Source organism: Hemitrygon akajei, chromosome 16 (assembly GCF_048418815.1).
Source record: "Hemitrygon akajei chromosome 16, sHemAka1.3, whole genome shotgun sequence".
Lineage (NCBI taxonomy): Eukaryota > Metazoa > Chordata > Chondrichthyes > Myliobatiformes > Dasyatidae > Hemitrygon > Hemitrygon akajei.
This window is the reverse complement of record NC_133139.1, coordinates 24,985,885-25,004,214: the sequence shown is the minus strand read 5'-3', so window position 1 is coordinate 25,004,214 and position 18,330 is coordinate 24,985,885. Positions and strand designations below refer to the sequence as shown.

At 43.9% G+C, this 18,330-nt stretch overlaps 1 protein-coding gene across 2 annotated transcripts in view; it reads left to right on the top strand.

The window, feature by feature from the left end:
• The window catches only part of LOC140739842 (microtubule-associated serine/threonine-protein kinase 3-like), an 86,651-nt gene that overhangs the window by 11,392 nt on the left and 56,929 nt on the right, over positions 1–18,330 (top strand). Inside the window, exon 2 of one of the 2 annotated variants that reach the window (XM_073068436.1) lies at positions 3,672–3,703. In XM_073068436.1, the coding sequence (XP_072924537.1) occupies positions 3,672–3,703 (32 nt within the window). Of the gene's footprint in view, positions 1–3,671; positions 3,704–10,194; positions 10,761–18,330 lie in introns of those variants that run through there. The other variant, XM_073068435.1, reaches the window with a different exon arrangement.

Sequence of the window (18,330 nt, the reverse complement as noted above, 5' to 3'; positions counted from 1 at the left end):
CCAATTCCTGAGATAAGAGGATTGCCCTGTAAAGAAAGGCCAAACATTCTGAAACCCAAGTAGTCCATTATTTTGAGTTTGTAAGAATGAGGGGTGATCTTATTGAAACATTAAAGATCCTAAGGGGCATCAGGAATAGTATGCAGAGTAATGTCAACTAGTAGCTCAGAAGTAATGGTTCTGGAATAACTTGGAAAGTAGCATTCGCAATATGATGGGGAATAGCATTACAAGCGATATGGAGAGGAATATCATTGATCTGGATGGTGTTAATGGGATGGATGTGGAAAAGGCTACTTTTTTTTTTCTTTTTGGTGAATCTAGAACAAAGGACCATGGTTGAAAAATAAAGGTTACCCATTTTAAGCAGAGGTGTGGCAAAATTATCTTTCTCAGAGGATTGTGGGTCTTTGGAATGCTTCAAAATGCAGTGAAAGCAATGTCTTTGAATATTTTTAAGGCAGAATATGAACGGTTAATGTGGATAAACAAAATTGCAATGTTGAAATTACAGTCGGATCAGCTATGATCGGCAGAGCAGAACTGAGGTACCCAGCGGTCTACACTTTCTCTTCCTGTAGCACTGAAGGAAACATCACTATGACATCAGTCACACAAAAATAGCAGAGAATAGCACGAGCAGTAACACTGGAGAATACCAAAGGAAGAGTCTTCAGTGAGGCACAACGATCAAGGATCGCGAGAAAGACTAGCTGCACCAATGTAGAGAATGATATTAATGTTCACTGTAGACAAAATCAATAACCTGGGGAATACATCGGTAAATAGCTTGGAAATTAACATCAGGAAATACTGGAGAATTGTACCGTTCAGTACATAGACAGTGGTATCAATGAATCATAGGAACATCTCCAGTGAGTATAGGGGATCCTCCTTATTTTCAGGCCAAATCATCCTAATATTGAGAGCCCAAGAAAGAGATATATAGGATTGGTGCTCACTGCAACCAGCCCAGGGTATTAAGGCATTAGCATGCTTTGCTGCCCTGCCTTTGGAAGGCTCTACTCTCTTGAGTGTGCTTGCTCTATTTTGCTCAAGGGGTTACACAAACAACCGCTAATAAATCTAACAGATAAAATCTAAAGTGTCTGTGTGGAGTTTGGAGGACTTCCTGTGGCTGCATGGTTTTCCCAAAGGTGCTTCTCTTTCTTCCTGTATACTAAGGATATGCAGACTGGTTGCCGTAAACAGCCTTTAATACGTGGCTGAGGGGTAGAGACTGGGGACCTGTTTATGGGAAAGTGGGAAGAATAAATGAAAACGGGATTGATGTCGGATTAGTATAAATGAGAGGTTAATGGACAGCATAGACTCAGTGGACTGACTGTTTCGGCATTGTCTCTCTGATTCTATGATTCTAAAAGGTGTTAGGGCAGGGAGTGTAGAGGAAAAGTTGGAAAGAGTGTCTTTAAAGGAAAGAAGAGAGCTGGAGAGGTTTAGAGGGTGGATTCCAGAGCTCAGGATTTGGGCAGTTGATGGTATGGCTACCAGTAGTAGATCTACTATTTATAGTGATGATCAAACGTCCAGAATTAATGTGTAGCTGATGTAGCTATCATAAAAATCTCATGATATAATTTAAAAGCATGTGGATTGGTAGGTTAATTGGCCATTGTAAATTACCCCAGTCAGTGGGTAAGAGAGCGGATGAGAAGATGTGAAAAAATCGGGTTAATGTAGGATTTTTTTCTGGATGGTTGATGGTTAATGTGGATTTGATGGGCCAAAGGGCCTGTTTCTATGCTGTGTGCCTCTGTGAGAGAGACAACAATGAGTAACATAAAGAACAACTACAATATATGATAGAGTGACATCAGTGAGGTTAATATCTGTAAGTAACAAAGAGAGCAACATTAGTGAAGCAGAGAGGAACATGGCGAGCAAGCATCTAATATAGTAAATATTTGTTCTCCCCTCTCTATGACAACCTCCAAGAGGACCACCACTTTGTCATAGGGTTTGGAGGCTTGTATGCCTCAATGATCCAGAGAGCTATGTTGACTAGAGTCAGGGCCTTGTGCTTTGGTTCTTGATAGGGTCACCCATGCAAAACAGGTCAAAGGGTAGAAGCCATACTAAGAGTGGTCCACCGGTCCTCCAGGTTCGGGGGTTCAGCTCAGGGCTAACAACTCTCACTGTCAAAAAATTGTTTCAGAAACAGCGAAGAAGAATCCTTCTATATCTGTGTGCAACAGTATGGACAGAGAGAGATGGAGGGCCTTCATTATTGCCCTAAATGCCTGCGGCGTTACAGGCAGTAACTAACTCTCTCTGTGACAAGTTTTTATTCAGGCAAGAAAACCGAAACTGTATACAGTACTTACTCCCCAGGTGTAGTTTCACCAAAGAAAGCCAACTACTAGCTGCACCTGGATATTGGTTTTCAGTAATTTATATACAAGAGCACATAGACAGACCCCTTTGAATGCCAGTGTGTAGAGAGCCTCTTTACATCCTCCTCTCTACTCAATATCCCACCTACTTTTTATCATCAGCACCTGTAAATATAACATCTAATCTTTTCAGGTAAGTTACTGATTTTTGGGTCCCGAAGTACCAGACCTTGCAGTATCCCACTGACAACAAAATACCTGAACCACTGACTGTTCATTCCCCTCCATAGATACGCCTAATCTACTAAATTCCTCCAGCAGTTTTTGGGTGTTGCCCAAGATTTGCAGCATCTGCAGAATCTCTTCTGTCTCCAATACTGAGGCGTGATATTCCTTTGCTGACATTTTACAGTCCCATAATTCTTTCCATGGCATCTATTATAACATTTTTCACTGTAGACTCCACTATTTCCTTTACTGCTATCGTCAGGCTAACCTTTTTCTCTCCTTTTTTAAAGAGTGGTATCATTTTATGGAACAATAATAGGCCACTTTGCTCCATGGATATCTACTGACCTCTTCTCATTCTTAATATTCGAATGAATCAGTTCAAACCATTCTTCTATTTCACATGCCCAGCTACTCCCCAGATACATCTTTCTCATTGTTTGCCACAAATTTCTTGCCACCTGCCAATTTTGGAATGATGCCCTCTTTAAACAACGGCAGTCACTCATTTAAAAAAAAAATCTCTCTGCTATTTGGTACTTAGCAAAATCTGACTTCCCTCAGCTACTGCCCTTTTAATCGTATGGGTTTTGATCCTGCTAATGCTTATTAGAGACTACTCACAACTCAGATTGCTCAGAAACGCTGTGCAGCCAATGAGTTAAGTGTGTGTTCACCTCTGAAGTGGAATAAGCCCACGACCTCTGGGTAAAATAATACAGAGAGAGATAGAGAGAGAAATAAAAGAGAGAGATCAAGATAAAAGAAAAAAGAGACTGACACTTGGGAATGAGGGGACTGAAAGAGACTAAGCAATGGAGAGGGAAACACAGAAAGATACTCAGAAGAAAATAAAGAAAGAAACCTAAGGTACATCATCAAGGGAGGCAAAGAGAGGGAGAAGATCATTACATCATTACATAACTGTGGTATAACAACATTAAATTACTCAAGATAGTGTACTCAGACCCAAGTGCCTCTGGGGTGACTGTGGCACAGCTGATTTAATGTCTCCTGTTCCCTTTTTATCTAACTCATTCCCAGAACCGGAAGAGAACATGAGCTGATTGCTGTTTCCATCTTTTGCAGAAAGAGCTGAGCTTGCCAAGGAGGCACAGTATGTAAGTACCGAGCCCTTCACACACCGTCCTAACACACTAACTTGCCCCGTTGTGCTCACAGCACGAGCTAGTCCCTCACTTCCTCTTCTTCAACTCAGCACACACGATGTCCAAGTGGCAAAACAACCTCATTTATGTGAGGTCAGAGCCCATTAACTGTTGCTCAAAACAGTCCCATCTAATTACACACCACAAAACACAGTCATTTAGGTATATCATCTGTTGAAGTTCCAGGGGAATTCCAAAGGCTGCCAAATGTGCAATGACAGTGTTAACCTTAATAAAGCAGCTGAAGATGTTTGAGCCTAGGACATTGCCATGAGGAATTCCTGCAACAACAGACTGTTGCTGAGGTTATGTGTCTCCACAGCCAATTTCCGTTTGAGTTTTCAATTGGGAAGGATGATCTGAAACATAGATTCTGAGGGATTATTGGGATAGACACTAAGAGGACATTTCCCCTCATGGGGATTTCTAAACTATGGATCATAATTCCAAAAGAAGAGTCACATATTTAAGACTGAGATGACAAAACATGTCTTCTTTAAGAGTCATAAATATTGGAAATGCTTCTCCCAGAGATATGAAGCTTGGAGAGACAGATTTTTGGATGATAGGGGAGTCAAGGGTTATAAATCACAGGGTGGAAAATGGAGTTGAAGCAAATATTAAATCATTCCCCATTTTATTGAATGGCAGAGCTGGCTCAAGGAGCCATGTGGTTGACTTTTATATGTTATGTTTTCAATTTTTACAGCTCCAGGTTTTGCAAGGTTCCATGTGACAATCGGGCAAATGGCTCTAGGGCATTCTGACTTTGCCCTGCTATTCAGCCTTTCTACTGCAGTTTGGATCAAAATTCTTATCAGGTTTTGAGCCAAGTGGAACAAGCTTTCCCAAGTCACGGATCTGCGATTGTCTCCTCACCCTCCTGTTATATAGGTCCTCCCAGGATATGGCAGCATTCTGTTCTGTGAACTGTTTGTAATCTTTAACAGTCTGCAAGTCAGCAATGCTGCCATAAACTGAATTCCCACATGGCAGCCCCGCAGCAGTTGACAAGTGCGTCCACCATCCTCTCAGATGCTCATTCGTACGTATGAGCTGTGCGTTAGTCGGATGTTGATAAATTGGGGAGGACCTGTAATTGAGGAGTGGCTCCTGGTATATCTGAAGTTCAGTATCTCAGCTTTTATTTGCCTGCCACACTTCCATATGCTCATACTTTTAAAAAATTCATTCAATGATTAAGGATGTCACTGTCAAGGCCAGCATTAAGTGTCCAGCACTTGGGAAGTTAGGGAATAGCCATTTTTAAAAATTAAGCTACAAGAATACCAGCAATTAGGTTACAAGACTAACAGCCAGAGTTCTTGGCCATTAGTCCAGTGACATGGATTCAAATATCACAGTAGAAATTTGGAATCATAGAAATTTATAATACAAATCATTTGACCCATCACCTCCTTGCTGCCAAATAAACGGACTAATTGAACTAACCCCACTTCCCAGCCTTCCTCTGGATCACGTGGATACATTTTGAATATGATGAGGGTTTCTGTCTTCTCCGTCTTTTCAGGCAGTGCATTCCAGATCTCATCACTGTCAGTGAAATAGTTTCTCTCCTTGCTCTAATGCCTCTGTCGATTATTTTAAACTTGTTCCCACCCCATCAATTTACTGAGTTCTCTACCAAAGGAAATAAATCATTTCTGTTCATCCTGTCCAGGTTTTTCACAATTTTATGCACTTTAGATAAATTTCCTTTCAGTCATTTCTATGCAAAAGGAAATAACCTTAAATTAAACACCCCTCATAATTATAACTCTCTGTTCCTGGCAATATTCTCATAAATCTCTACTGAATCTTCTCTAGTTCTATCACATTCCTTCTGCAGTGTAATGACTAGAATTGTACATTACATTCTATGGTCAACAACTGCTTTATACATACATTTCATAACTGATCTCCGCCCCCTCCCCAACTCTATTCTATTGCTTAGCCAACAAAAGGAAATATCCTATATGATTTTGTAACTATCTTATTAAATGCCCCATTGCCTTCGGGGATCTATGGACATGCATCTGATACCTCTGCACCCTACCTTGTTGCCCTCCCAAATTCCAAACTCACACTTCCCTGGACTGAATCTTATTTGTCTGAATCTTATTAGTGTATTCCTAACTGAATCTTATTTGTCCACCTAACTAGAGTATTCCTATATTTCCTGCAGCCTGGAACTTTCTTTCTCACTGCAAATATTGGTATCATTGGCAAACTACACTAGTTATTCACGGTTATTACTTTACGTTTAAGTCCAAACCATTGCTAAGTATCTTAGTACTGAGTTTTGCAGGAGCAGACAGCGTTTCAGTTATTAAAATTTCCGATTGATTATTGCTTTCTGCTACTGGGAGTAATGGGACAATGTAAATTGCACCAAGTGTGTACGTGAGTGGCGGAATCTGGGCGGAAATTAATGGGATTAATGGAAAATTAGAGTAAATACCGTAGATAGATAGATAGATACTTTATTCATCCCCATGGGGAAATTCAACTTTTTTTTGAAGACCTGATGGGCTGAAGGATCTTTTATATGCTGTATCCCTGTGACTCTAGGGTCACTGTAATCTGGAGCGTTGAGTTGAACTCTGAAGTCTGAAATATCTGGAAGTCAAAACTCAGAAAAAGAGAACTGTTAAATGCCAACTGACCCCACCCTTCTCAACATCCTATGCAGAGTTCCTGGGAAAGTCATCTGCAGATGGATTAACTTCTAGTATTACCTCAATCCATCATAATCTGCTGGGTATCTGGATGGGTAGGACAAGGAGGGAGGCAAAAGAGGTGGGGGTGTGGCACTGTTGATCAAAGATAGTGTCATGGCTGCAGAAAAGGAGAAAGACATGGAGGGATTGTCTACAGAGTTTCTGTGGGTAGAAATTAGGAACAGGAAGGGGTCAATAACTCTACCGGGTGTTTTTTATAGACCACTCAATAGTAACAGGGACATCGAGGAGCGGATAGGGAGACAGATTCTGGAAAGGTGTAATAATAACAGGGTTGTTGTGGTGGGAGATTTTAATTTGCCAAATGTCGATTGGCATGTCCCTAGAGCGAGGGGTTTAGATGGGGTGGATTTTGTCAGGTGCGTTCAGGAAGGTTTCTTGACACAATATGTAGATAAGCCTACAAGAGGAGAGGCTGTACTTGATCTGGTATTGGGAAATGAACCTGGTCAGGTGTCAGATCTCTCAGTGGGAGAGCATTTTGGAGATAGTGATTACAATTCAATCTCCTTTACCGTAGCATTGGAGAGGGATAGGAACAGACAAGTTAGGAAAGCATTTAATTGGAGTAAGGGGAAATATGAGACTATCAGGCAAGAACTTGGAAGCATAAATTGGGAACAGATGTTCTCAGGGAAATGTACGGAAGAAATGTAGGAAATGTTTGGGGATATTTGCGTGGCGTTCTGCATAGGTACATTCCAATGAGACAGGGAAAGGATGTTAGGGTACAGGAACCGTGGTGTACAAAGGCTGTTGTCAATCTAGTCAATAAGAAAAGAAAAGCTTACAAAAGGTTCAAAAAACTAGGTAATGATAGAGATCTAGAAGATTATAAGGCTAGCAGGAAGAAGCTTAAGAAAGAAACTGAAGGAGCCAGAAGGGGCCATGAGATGGCCTTGGCGGACAGAATTAAGGAAAACTCCAAGGCATTCTACAAGTATGTGAAGAGCAAGAGGATAAGACCTCAGGGAATGGGACCAATCAAGTGTGACAGTGGAAAAGTGTGTATGGAACCGGAGGAGATAGCAGAGGTACTTAATGAGTACTTTGCTTCAGTATTCACTACGGAAAAAGATCTTGGCAATTGTAGGGATGATTTACAGCAGACAGAAAAGCTTGAGCATGTAGATATTAAGAAAGAGGATGTGCTGAAGCTTTTGGAAAGTATCAAGTTGGATAACTCACCAGGACTGGACGAGATGTACCCCAGGCTACTGTGGGAGGCGAGGGAGGAGATTGCTGAGCCTCTGGCAATGACCTTTGCATCATCAGTGGAGACAGGAGAGGTTCCAGAGGATTGGAGGGTTGTGGATGTTGTTCCATTATTCAAGAAAGGGAATAGAGATAGCCCAGGAAATTATAGACCAGTGAGTCTTACTTCAGTGGTTGGTAAATTGATGGAGAAGATCCATAGAGGCAGGATTTATGAACATTTGGAGAGGCATAATATGATTAAGAATAGTCAGCATGGCTTTGTCAAAGGCAAGTCATGCCTTACGAGCCTGATTGAATTTTTTGAGGATGCAACTAAACACATTGATGAAGGTAGAGCAGTAGATGTAGTGTATATGGATTTCAGCAAGGCATTTGACAAATTACCCAATGCAAGGTTTATTGAGAAAGTAAGGAGGCATGGGATCCAGGGGGACATTGCTTTGTGGATCCAGAACTGGCTTGCCCACTGAAGGCAAAGAGTGGTTGTAAACACGTCGTATTCTGCATGGAGGTCAGTCACCAGTGGTGTGCCTCAGGGATCTGTTCTGGGACTCCTACTGTTAATGATTTTTATAAATGAACTGGATGAGGAAGTGGAGGGATAGGTTAGTAAATTTGCTGATGACTCAAAGGTTGGAGGTGTTGTGGATAGTGTGGAAGGCTGTCAGAGGTTACAGCAGGACATTGATAGAATGCAAAACTGGGCTGAGAAGTGGCAGATGGAGTTCAACCCAGATAAGTGTGAGGTGGTTCATTTTGGTAGGTCAAATATGAAGACAGAATATAGCATTAATGGTAAAAATCTTGGCAGTGTAGAGGATCAGACGGATCTTGAGGTCCAAGTCCATAGGACACTCAAAGCTGCTGTGCAGGTTGACTCTGTGATTAAGAAGGCATACGGTGTATTGGCCTTCATCAACCGTGGGATTGAGTTTAGGAGCCGAGAGGTAACGTTGCAGCTATATAGGACCCTGGTCAGACCCCACAGAGTACTGTGCTCAGTTCTGGTCGCCTCACTACAGGAAAGATGTGGAAACCATAGAAAGGGTGCAGAGGAGACTTACAAGGATGTTGCCTGGATTGGGGAGCATGCCTTATGAGAATAGGTTGAGAGAACTCGGCCTTTTTTCCTTGGAGTGATGGAGGATGAGAGGTAACCTGACACAGGTGTATAAGATGATGAGAGGCATTGATCATGTGGCTAGTCAGAGGCTCTTTACCAGGACTGAAATGGCTAACACAAGAGGGCACAGTTTTGAGGTGTTTGGAAGTAGGTACAGAGAAATGTCAGGAGTAGGTTTTTTACGCAGAGAGTGGTGATTGCGTGGAATGGACTGCTAGCGGTGGCGGTGGAGGCGGATGCGATAGGGTCTTTTAAGAGACTCCTGGACAGGTACATGGAGCTCAGAAGAATAGAGGGCTTTGGGTAACCCTACATAATTTCTAAGGTAAGGAAATGTTGGGCTCAGCTTTGTAGGCTGAAGGGCCTGTATTGTGCTGTAGGTTTTCTATGTTTAACCTGTGCAGAGCTCTTCCAATATGCTCAGCAATCATGAGGAGGAGAAAAAGAGAGAAGGGGAGGCAGAAGGTCAGGGTGAGAAGGGAGGGAGGGTAGGTAATGAGGATTGAGAGCTGAGGGAAAGGATGATGAGAACAGTAAGCCTGCTGTTCAGGTCCAGGCAAGGGAGAACTGGAAATGTGTTGGTGAATAGATGGTTTGGGGGCTTTACAGGTGTAGAGGATGTTGGTGAGGGTTGATGCCGGGCTATGAAGATTTGGCAGGGGGGGATTGCAAAATACGGAGAGATTTCGAGGGTTGGCATATTTTGTGTGGTTGGAGTGGTATGTGAGTTGGAGTTATGACGGAAGATACAGGATTCCGGGGGCTTGGAGGATCGGTGTGGGAGTTGGGACGTGGCGAGGTGGGTTGGGGTATCAGGGGTTGCGGGGTTTCCCAGCTGAACGCGAATCCATCGAGCAACCCCGCCTGCAGCCTCAGCCCGGGGGCAGGGCGGCCTCTTCATCGGTTCCACAAAGAAGCGATGAGTGGAAAACAACAGGCCCCGGCCGCGCCCCGCCCAGCTGCCGGCTTCCTGTCACCGTGCGACGAGCTGCTTCCTGCGCTGCTGCCGGGGCCGCTGATGGGGCCTGCACCTCGGGTTTCTCTGTGGCCGCCAGCCGGCGGGAGTTCCCTCAGCGGAGGGGCGAAGCACTGCGACGGCCGCTGATCTTCTCTCGGTGAAAGGCGAGGGGGTGCGGGAGGGAGAAAAAGAAAAAAAGGGTAGGAGGGAGGAAAAGAATCAAGGGGTAAGTGTGAGGGGGGGAACACGGCAGAGAGAGGGACGGGGTGAGAGAAGAGGTAGTGAGAGGAAGGGGGAAAGACGGTGAAAAAAAAGGTAGTGAGTGTGTGGTGGGGATAGGTAAAGTAGGGAGTAAAGGGGAGGGTGGGAGAAAGAGAGGAGGCATTGAGGAGAGGGGAAGGTGGGAGGGAGAGGAGTGAATCAGAGGAGAGGGGGAGGGAGAGGAGAGAAGGGGAGGGAAAGGGAGGGAGAGAACAGTGAAGGGAAGAAGGGTGGTTGCAAAAAGGAAGAGGAAGGGAGAGAGGAAGGACTTAGAGGAGTAGGGAGGGTGTAAGGAGGCAGGGAAGGAGAAACGGGGAGGGAAAGAAAGCAGAAGGGAGTGAGAGTTGAAGGAAAGGAGAAATAGTGTTTGGGGGGAAGGAAAGACAATGGGAGATTGAGTGAGTGGGAAAGAGGGAAAGATATTAAGAGGTAGTGAGGGAGAGACAAAGAGCTATGTTGGCCATGGTGGCAACAGCAAAGAACTTGCATTGTGGGCACTCAGAAGATGAAAAGGCCAAAGCACTGAATTTAAAAGCACATTGAGAAGATCTCTGCATTCAAGGTACAGAACCAACATTTGATTTTAACCCTCGGATTGCTGAACAAAACTTGCCTTGGTGTCATTATGTCCGACCCAAGTGAGTGGATGGGGCTGCCCAGCTACAAGAGCCATTGTGTGACAGGCTCCCTGCTTCAACGTTCAAAAAGGTAAATATGTCCGTGGATGTTGTTGATCTGTGATCTCATCCCCGATCTCACTTTGTAATAAGCCATGTGCTGTTCTATAAAAGGCAGCAGGCCGTCATTTGTTTTAGACAGAAAGTGCTTCCTTTGATTAGACTGCTAAATATTTCAGTAATTGTGGGATCGAGAGAAGTGAGCACATTCAATGGTGACAGAATTGAGGCGATGAGATAAGCCCTTGTTTCCAAATTCGAAGCTGCATTATCGCACATGATAGTACAGAGATTCTCAGTAACTTTCATTATTTCTTTCCTATTGACGTCAGACATTTGCCTCTGTAAGCCCCCTTCTTTTCCACAGTCCTATCCTCTACTTCTGTGTCTCCCTTCTTTTTCTACCTTTCCTCTAAGATCATTAACTGATTTGTTTCATTTCCCCCTCCCCCTCCCCCTCCCCCTCCTCCCCTTCCCCTCTCCCCATTCGGCTCCCCTACCCACTGCCCCCTCCCCTCCTTCCTCTCTCCCCCCCTGCCCCACCCCTCTCTGCCCCCACCCCCTCTCTCCTCTCCTCTCCCCCCCTTTCTGTTTACATTAGGGAAGCCTATTTTCTGACTTTAAAGAAGCTTGTCTTATGCATCAACTGTATACCATGTATGCGTGCACCTTGGAGGACAGACTGCTTATGGGATCGAGGAAAGGTGCCCACTCCTTTCTCAGGTCGTTTCCCATCCCTCTGATTCTGATCATATGCAAGAGAATTGACCTTCCACTTTCCCCCAGGGTTAACTGCATCTCCTGCCCAAGGTCCCATTAGTGAAGACTGTAACCAGAACAGTGCGCACAGTTTGGAAATGCAGCTGCCAAGCAAATCCTCCCATCGGACTCCTAAACATGGATCATGTGTATGGGCTGCACTGAGCTGACATTCACAACCTGGGGTGTGGGCACTGTAATGAATAGCAGTGGTTTTAAACTGTCTTCCTGGGAGGCTAGAGCAGAGCAACAGAAATTGAGGAACTATTGAGCAAAGGGCAAAAAGGATATTTAACCATGATGTGGCTGAGGCAAGGTCTGAGAAATCTATTATTAAAAAACAAATCTCCGATTTGATACAGGACTACTAAAAGGCATCGAAGCGGTGGCATTAGTTGGGGTTTGATGCAGGGATATGTGAAGTGGATAAGGCAATATAATTAGCTTGGGATTCATATAGAGGAAGTGGATCAGTGGGATTACAAAGATCTCCGAGCCAGTAATTTAGGCTGGAGAACTCCTGCAGAATAATTATAATTGGGCTCTTGGGAGGAGTGAAGCAGAGGATCAACCATGATCTTATGGAGTAGTGGAGGCTGGAGGGGCAGAACAGATGGAGGGTGAAAGTTTCAGGCTGGCGGCCTGCCATAACAACCTGGAAGTCACAGGTGATGCCTATCACAGTCAAATAGTCAAAAACAAGCTCAAAAGCAAGAAACTGAACAACAGAACTCTACTGTGGTTATTGCTTCCAAGAAAGAAAATTTAAGTTTCAAAAATTTTGAAGTATATTTTCAAAGTACATGTACGGCACCATATACAACCTTGAGATTCATTTTCGTGCAAGTATTTACATGAAAATAAAGAAATTCAATCGAATGTATGAAAAAATTACACTTATACAAAGATTGCCAAACAACCAATGTGCAAAAGAAAACAAATTGTGCAATTTTTAAAAATAAATAATACTGAAAACATGTAGAATCCTTGAAAGTGAGTCCATAGGTTGTGAAATCAGTTTAGAAAGGAAAGAAGACCTTGGGCCTGTACTTGCTTTCAAATTGTTGCATTGCAGCAGGGCCAGAGGTTTCTTTAATCGTTTATTAATTTGTGATTTTCTTGTAATGGCTTTGAATCTTGCTCTGGATTGATTCGTGGCTGGTCCAACAGTGTGCTGCTGTGCCACCCAGTATCAGCTTGTTGCGGCAGTTGGCTCCTGGGTCAGGACATGACAAAAGGAGATTGGAAGAGTTAACATGGCTCAGGGCAGCTGAGTCTCATGTCTCAGAGTTACAGAAGGGAACAGAAATCAGTGACGTTATTTGTTGTGTGATGTGTCGAAGAGTTTAATTATAATGCTGGTTAGGAAGTTTAGAGCAAGCAGCCAGGCGTACAGTCTTAACTCTAAGAAACATTTGCAAATTTCTGCTTATCACAACCTCAGCATGCTCCACAGCTTTCCAGAGCCAAAATGTGCATTGATGTGTTGTTGCTGTAACAGTGCAAGAAACGTGGTAGCAAATAAGCATTCAGCAAGCTCCCACAAACAACTGATAATAACTGTGGTCGTCATTGATTGAGAGATTAATATTGATATCAAGACAGGAGTTAAGGAGTCAGTGCAGAGTATGGCCATCCCCCACTCAACAACAGGTTACCACTTTGGATATTGCTGCAGAGGGAAGTCCCAGTAGTTCGGTCTCTGGCACTGAGTCTGACTCTGACTCAGAAGGGAAGGTGGGGAGAAGAGGCATGCATGTTTGATTGGGGATTCATTAGTTAGGGGAATGGACAGGTGGTTCTGTGGGCAAGAACAAGATTCTCAGATGATTTTTGCCTCCCATGAGTTAGGGTCTAGGACGTTTCACATCGAGTCCTCAGCATTTTGAAGTGGGAGGGAGAACAGCCAGAGGTTGTGGTCCATGTAGGTATAATGACACGGGTAGGACGAGTGAAAAATTCTGCATAGGAAGTTCAGGAAGTTGGTGCTAAGTTAAAGGGCAGGACCCGTGCCATGTGCTAGTGAGGCCAAAACTAGGAAGTTTATACAGTTTAACATGTGGCTAAGGTGTTGGTGTAGTGGGAAAGGCCTAAGGTTTTGGATCATTGGGCTCTTTTCTAGGGAAAGTGGGACCTGTACAGAAGGGATGGTTTGCACCTGAACTGGAGAGGGATGAATATCCTAGCAGAAAGGTTTGTTAATGTTGCACAGTGGAGTTGCAGAGGGATGGAAACCAGAGTGCTAGAGTGGAGAGCTCATGGAGGCAGATGTTGGTAAGACCTCAGACAAAGTCAGGAATCAAAAGGTTGATAATGGTGCAACTGTTGTCCTGAGCTGGTTGCATTTCTTTTTTTTTGTAATTTATTTTTTTTATTGAAATTCATCAAACAAACATTTCCATAAGATGTATTTCAGACATTGTACATATACATCATATAATCATATATATCACAAAATCTCCACAAAGTATTTATCTGGGGTATGCACTTATAGAAAAGAGTGGAAAGAAAAAAACAAGCAAAAGGAAAGAACTATGTACAAGTAGGGAGTGATTTTTTTTTTACAACAGATTCATTGATTTGTGAGAATAAAATCAGGCCTATGAGGCATTATGTAGTTGAACCATTTTTCAATGCAAGAAGTGTCTTAGGAAAGGTGGATGAGCTCTGGGCATGGATCAACACCTGGAATTATGATGTTGTAACCATTAGTGAGATTTGGTTGCAGGAGGGGCAGGACTGGCAGCTCAGTTTTCTGGGTTCCGTTGTTCTGGATGTGACAGAGCAGGTGGTGTTACTAGTCAGGGAAACACTAGTCAGGTGGTGTTACTAGTCAGGGAAAATGTCATGGCAGTGCTTCGTCAGGACAGACTGGTGAACTCGACTAGTGAGGCGTTATGAATGGAACTGAAAAAAAAAAGTTATGACCATGTTAATGGGATTATATTACAGACCACCCAACAGTCCAAGGAATTTAGAGGAACAAATTTGTAAAGAGATTGCAGACTTTGCAAGAAACGTAAGGTTGTTATTATAGGTGATTTTAACTTTCCACATAGTGACAGGGAATCCCGTACTGTAAAAAGACTTGATGGGATAGAGTTCGTCAAATGTGTTCAGGAAAGTTTCCTTCATCAGTATGTAGAAGTTCCAATGAGAGAGAGTGCAATACCGGATTTGCTATTGGAGAATCAGACAGGGCAAGTAACAGAAGTTTGTGTGGGGGAACACTTTGCATCCAGTGACCACAATGCCATTAGTTTCAAAGTAAGTATGCAAAGAGATAGGTTTTGGTCCGTGGATTGAGATTCTAAATTGGAGAAAGCCAATTTTGATGGTATCAGAAATGATCTGGCAAGTGTGGATTAGGACAGGCTGCTTTCTGGTAAACGTGTGCTTGCTTGGAAAGTGGGAGGCCTTCAAAAATTTAATTTTGAGAGTACGAAGCTTGTATGTGCCTGTCAGAGTAAAAGGTAAAGATAAGAAGGGCAGGGAGCCTTGATTTTTCAAGAGATATTGAGGCCCTGATTAAGAGAAAAAAAAGAGGTGCATGCAAACGACTAGTACTTGCATAGGCAAGTAGGGCTTATGGAGTATAGAAAATGCAAGAGAACACCTCAGAAAGAAATCAGGAAGGCTAAAAGAAGGCATGATGTTGTTCTAGCAGTGGAGGTGAAGGAGAATCCTGAGGAATTCTTTCGCTATGCTATAGATGCAAGGGACAAAATTGGTCCTGTGGAAGATCAGAGTGGTAATCCATGTGCGAAGCCAAAACAGATTTGAGAGATCTTAAGTGAATTCTTTGCATCTGTATTTACTCGGGATGTAGATACAGAGTCTGTAGCAGTGAGGCAAAGCAGCATCAACTTATGGACTCTGTACAGATTACAGAGGAGGAGGTGCTTATTACCCAGAGGCAAATCAGGAAGGATAAATCCCCAGGCCCTGACAAGGTGTTCCCTCTAACACGATGGGAGGCAAGGGCAGAAATTGCTGGGGCCCTAGCAGAGATATTTAAAACATCCTCTGTGACAGGAGAGGTACCAGGGTATTGGAGGGTAAATAATATTGTTCCATCTTTTAAAAAAAGGCTCTAAATATAAACCAGGAAATTATAGGCTGGTGAGTCTGATGTCAGTTCTGGGAATGTTATTGGAAGGTATTCTAAGGGACTGGATATATAAGATTTGGATAGACAGGGACTGATTAAGGATAGACAGCAGGACTTCATTCATTGTACATCATCTCTAACCAGTCTTACAGAGCTTTTCAAGGAGGATACCTGGAAAGTGGATGTAGGTAAGGCAGAGAGAGTAGTCTACATGGACTTTAGTAAGGCTTTTGACAAGGTCCCGTGTGGGAGGCTGGTCAAGATGGTTCAGTCACTCGACATTCAGGATGAGGTTATAAACTAGATTAGACGTTGGCTTTGTGGGAGAAGCCAGAGAGTGGTGGTAGAGGGTTGCCTCTCTGACGGGAGGCCAGTAACTAGTGGTGTTCCACAGGGATTGGTGCTGGGTCCTTTGTTTTTGTCATCTATATCAATGATCTGGATGATAATGTGGTTGACTGGGTCTGCAAATTTGCGGATGATACCAAGGTTGGGGGTAAAGTGGACAGTGAGGAAGGCTATCATGGCTTGCAGAGGGAGCTGCATCAGCTGGAAAAATGGGCTAAAATATGGCCGATGTGGAGAAGTGCAGGGTTTTGCACTTCGGTAGGACCAATCAGGGTAGGTCTTACATAGTGAACAGTAGGGCACTGGATCTGGGAAGGGAGTCCATAATTTGTTGAAGGTGGTATCACAGGTAGATAGGATTATAAAAAAAGCTTTTGGTACATTGGCCTTCATAAATCAATGTACAGTATTGAGTACAGAAGATGGGGTGTTTGTTTGAAGTTGCATAAGATGTTAGTGAGGCCTAATTTGGAATATCATGTGCAGTTTTGGTCACCTACCTACAGGAAAGATGTAAACAAGTTTGAAAGAGAGCAGAGAAAATTTACAAGGATGTTACCGGGTTTGGAGGATCTGAGTGATAAGGAAAGGTTGACTAGCTTTAGAACATAGAAGATTGAAAGAAGATTTGATAGAGGCATACAAAATTATGAGGGAACACACACAAAATGCTGGTGGAATGCAGCAGGCCAGGCAGCATCTATTGGAAGAAGTACAGTCGACGTTTCGGGCTGAGACACTTCGTCAGGAATAACTGAAAGAAGAGATAGTAAGAGATTTGAAAGCGGAAGGGGGAGGGGGAGATCTGAAATGATAGGAGAAGACAGGAGGGGGAGGGATGAAGCTAAGAGCTGGAAAGTTGATTGGCAAAAGGAATACACAGCTGGAGAAGGGAAAGGATCTAGGGAGACCAAGGGAGAAAGAAAGGGGTAGGGGAGCACCAGAGGGAGATGGAGAGCAGGCAAGGAGTGATTGTGAGAGGGACAGAGAGAGAAAAGAAGGGGGAAAAGGGGGGGAATAAATAAATGAGGGATTGGGTAAGAAGGGGAGGGGGGGGGCATTAACAGAAGTTAGAGAAATCAATGTTCATGCCATCAGGTTGGAGGCTACCTAGACGGAATATAAGGTGTTGTTCTTCCAACCTGAGTGTGGCTTCATCTTGACAGTAGAGGAGGCCATGGATAGACATATCAGAATGGGTATGTGATGTGGAATTAAAATGTGTAGCCACTGGGAGATCCTGCTTTCTCTGGTGGACAGAGTGTAAGTGTTCAGTGATACAGTCTCCCAATCTGCGTTGGGTTTCACCAGTATATAAAAGGCTGCACCGGGAGCAGTGGACGCAGTATACCAACTGACTCACAGGTGAAGTGTCGCCTCACCTGGAAGGACTGTCTGGAGCCCTATCACCTACCACCCCACCAGCCTCCGGGTCCAACATATAATTCTCTATATCTTCCACCACCTCCAACATGATCCCACCACCAAGCACATCTTTCCTCCCCCCCCCCTTCAGCTTTCAGCAGGAATCGCTCCCTACACGACTCCCTTGTCTATTCGTCCCCCCATCCCTTCCCACCGATTTCCCTCCAGGCACTTATCCTTGTAAGCGGAACAAGTGCTACAACTGCCCTTACACTTCCTCCCTCACCACCATTCAAGGTCCCAGACAGTCCTTTCAGGTGAGGCGACACTTTACCTGTGACCGTTTCACTGAGAGAGAGCAGGATCTCCCAGTGGCCACACATTTTAATTCCACGTCACATTCCCATTCCGCTATGTCCATGTCTATTGATATGGCCTCCTCTGCTGTCAAGATGAAGCCGCACTCAGGTTGGAGGAACAACACCTTATATTCCGTCTAGGTAACCTGATGGCATTAACATTGATTTCTCTAACTTCTATTAATGCCCCCCTCCCCTTCTTATCCTATCCCTCCCTTATTTATTTATTCCCCCCTTTTCCCCCTTCTTTTCTTTCTCTCTTTTTTCTCTCTCTGTCCCTCTCACAATCACTCCTTGCCTGCTCTCCATCTCCCTCTGGTGCTCCCCTCCCCCTTTCTTTCTCCCTAGATCCTTTCCCTTCTCCAGCTGTGTATCCCTTTTGCCAACCAACTTTCCAGCTCTTAGCTTCATCTCTCCCCCTCCTGTCTTCTCCTATCATTTTGGATCTCCCCCTCCCCCTCCCACTTTCAAATCTCTTACTATCTCTTCTTTCAGTTAGTCCTGACAAAGGGTCTCGGCCTGAAACGTCGACTGTACTTCATCCTATAGATGCTGCCTGGCCTGCTGCGTTCCACCAGCATTTTGTGTGTGTTGCTTGAATTTCTAGCATCTGCAGATTTCCTCATGTTTGCAAAATTATGAGGGGTGTAGATAGGGTA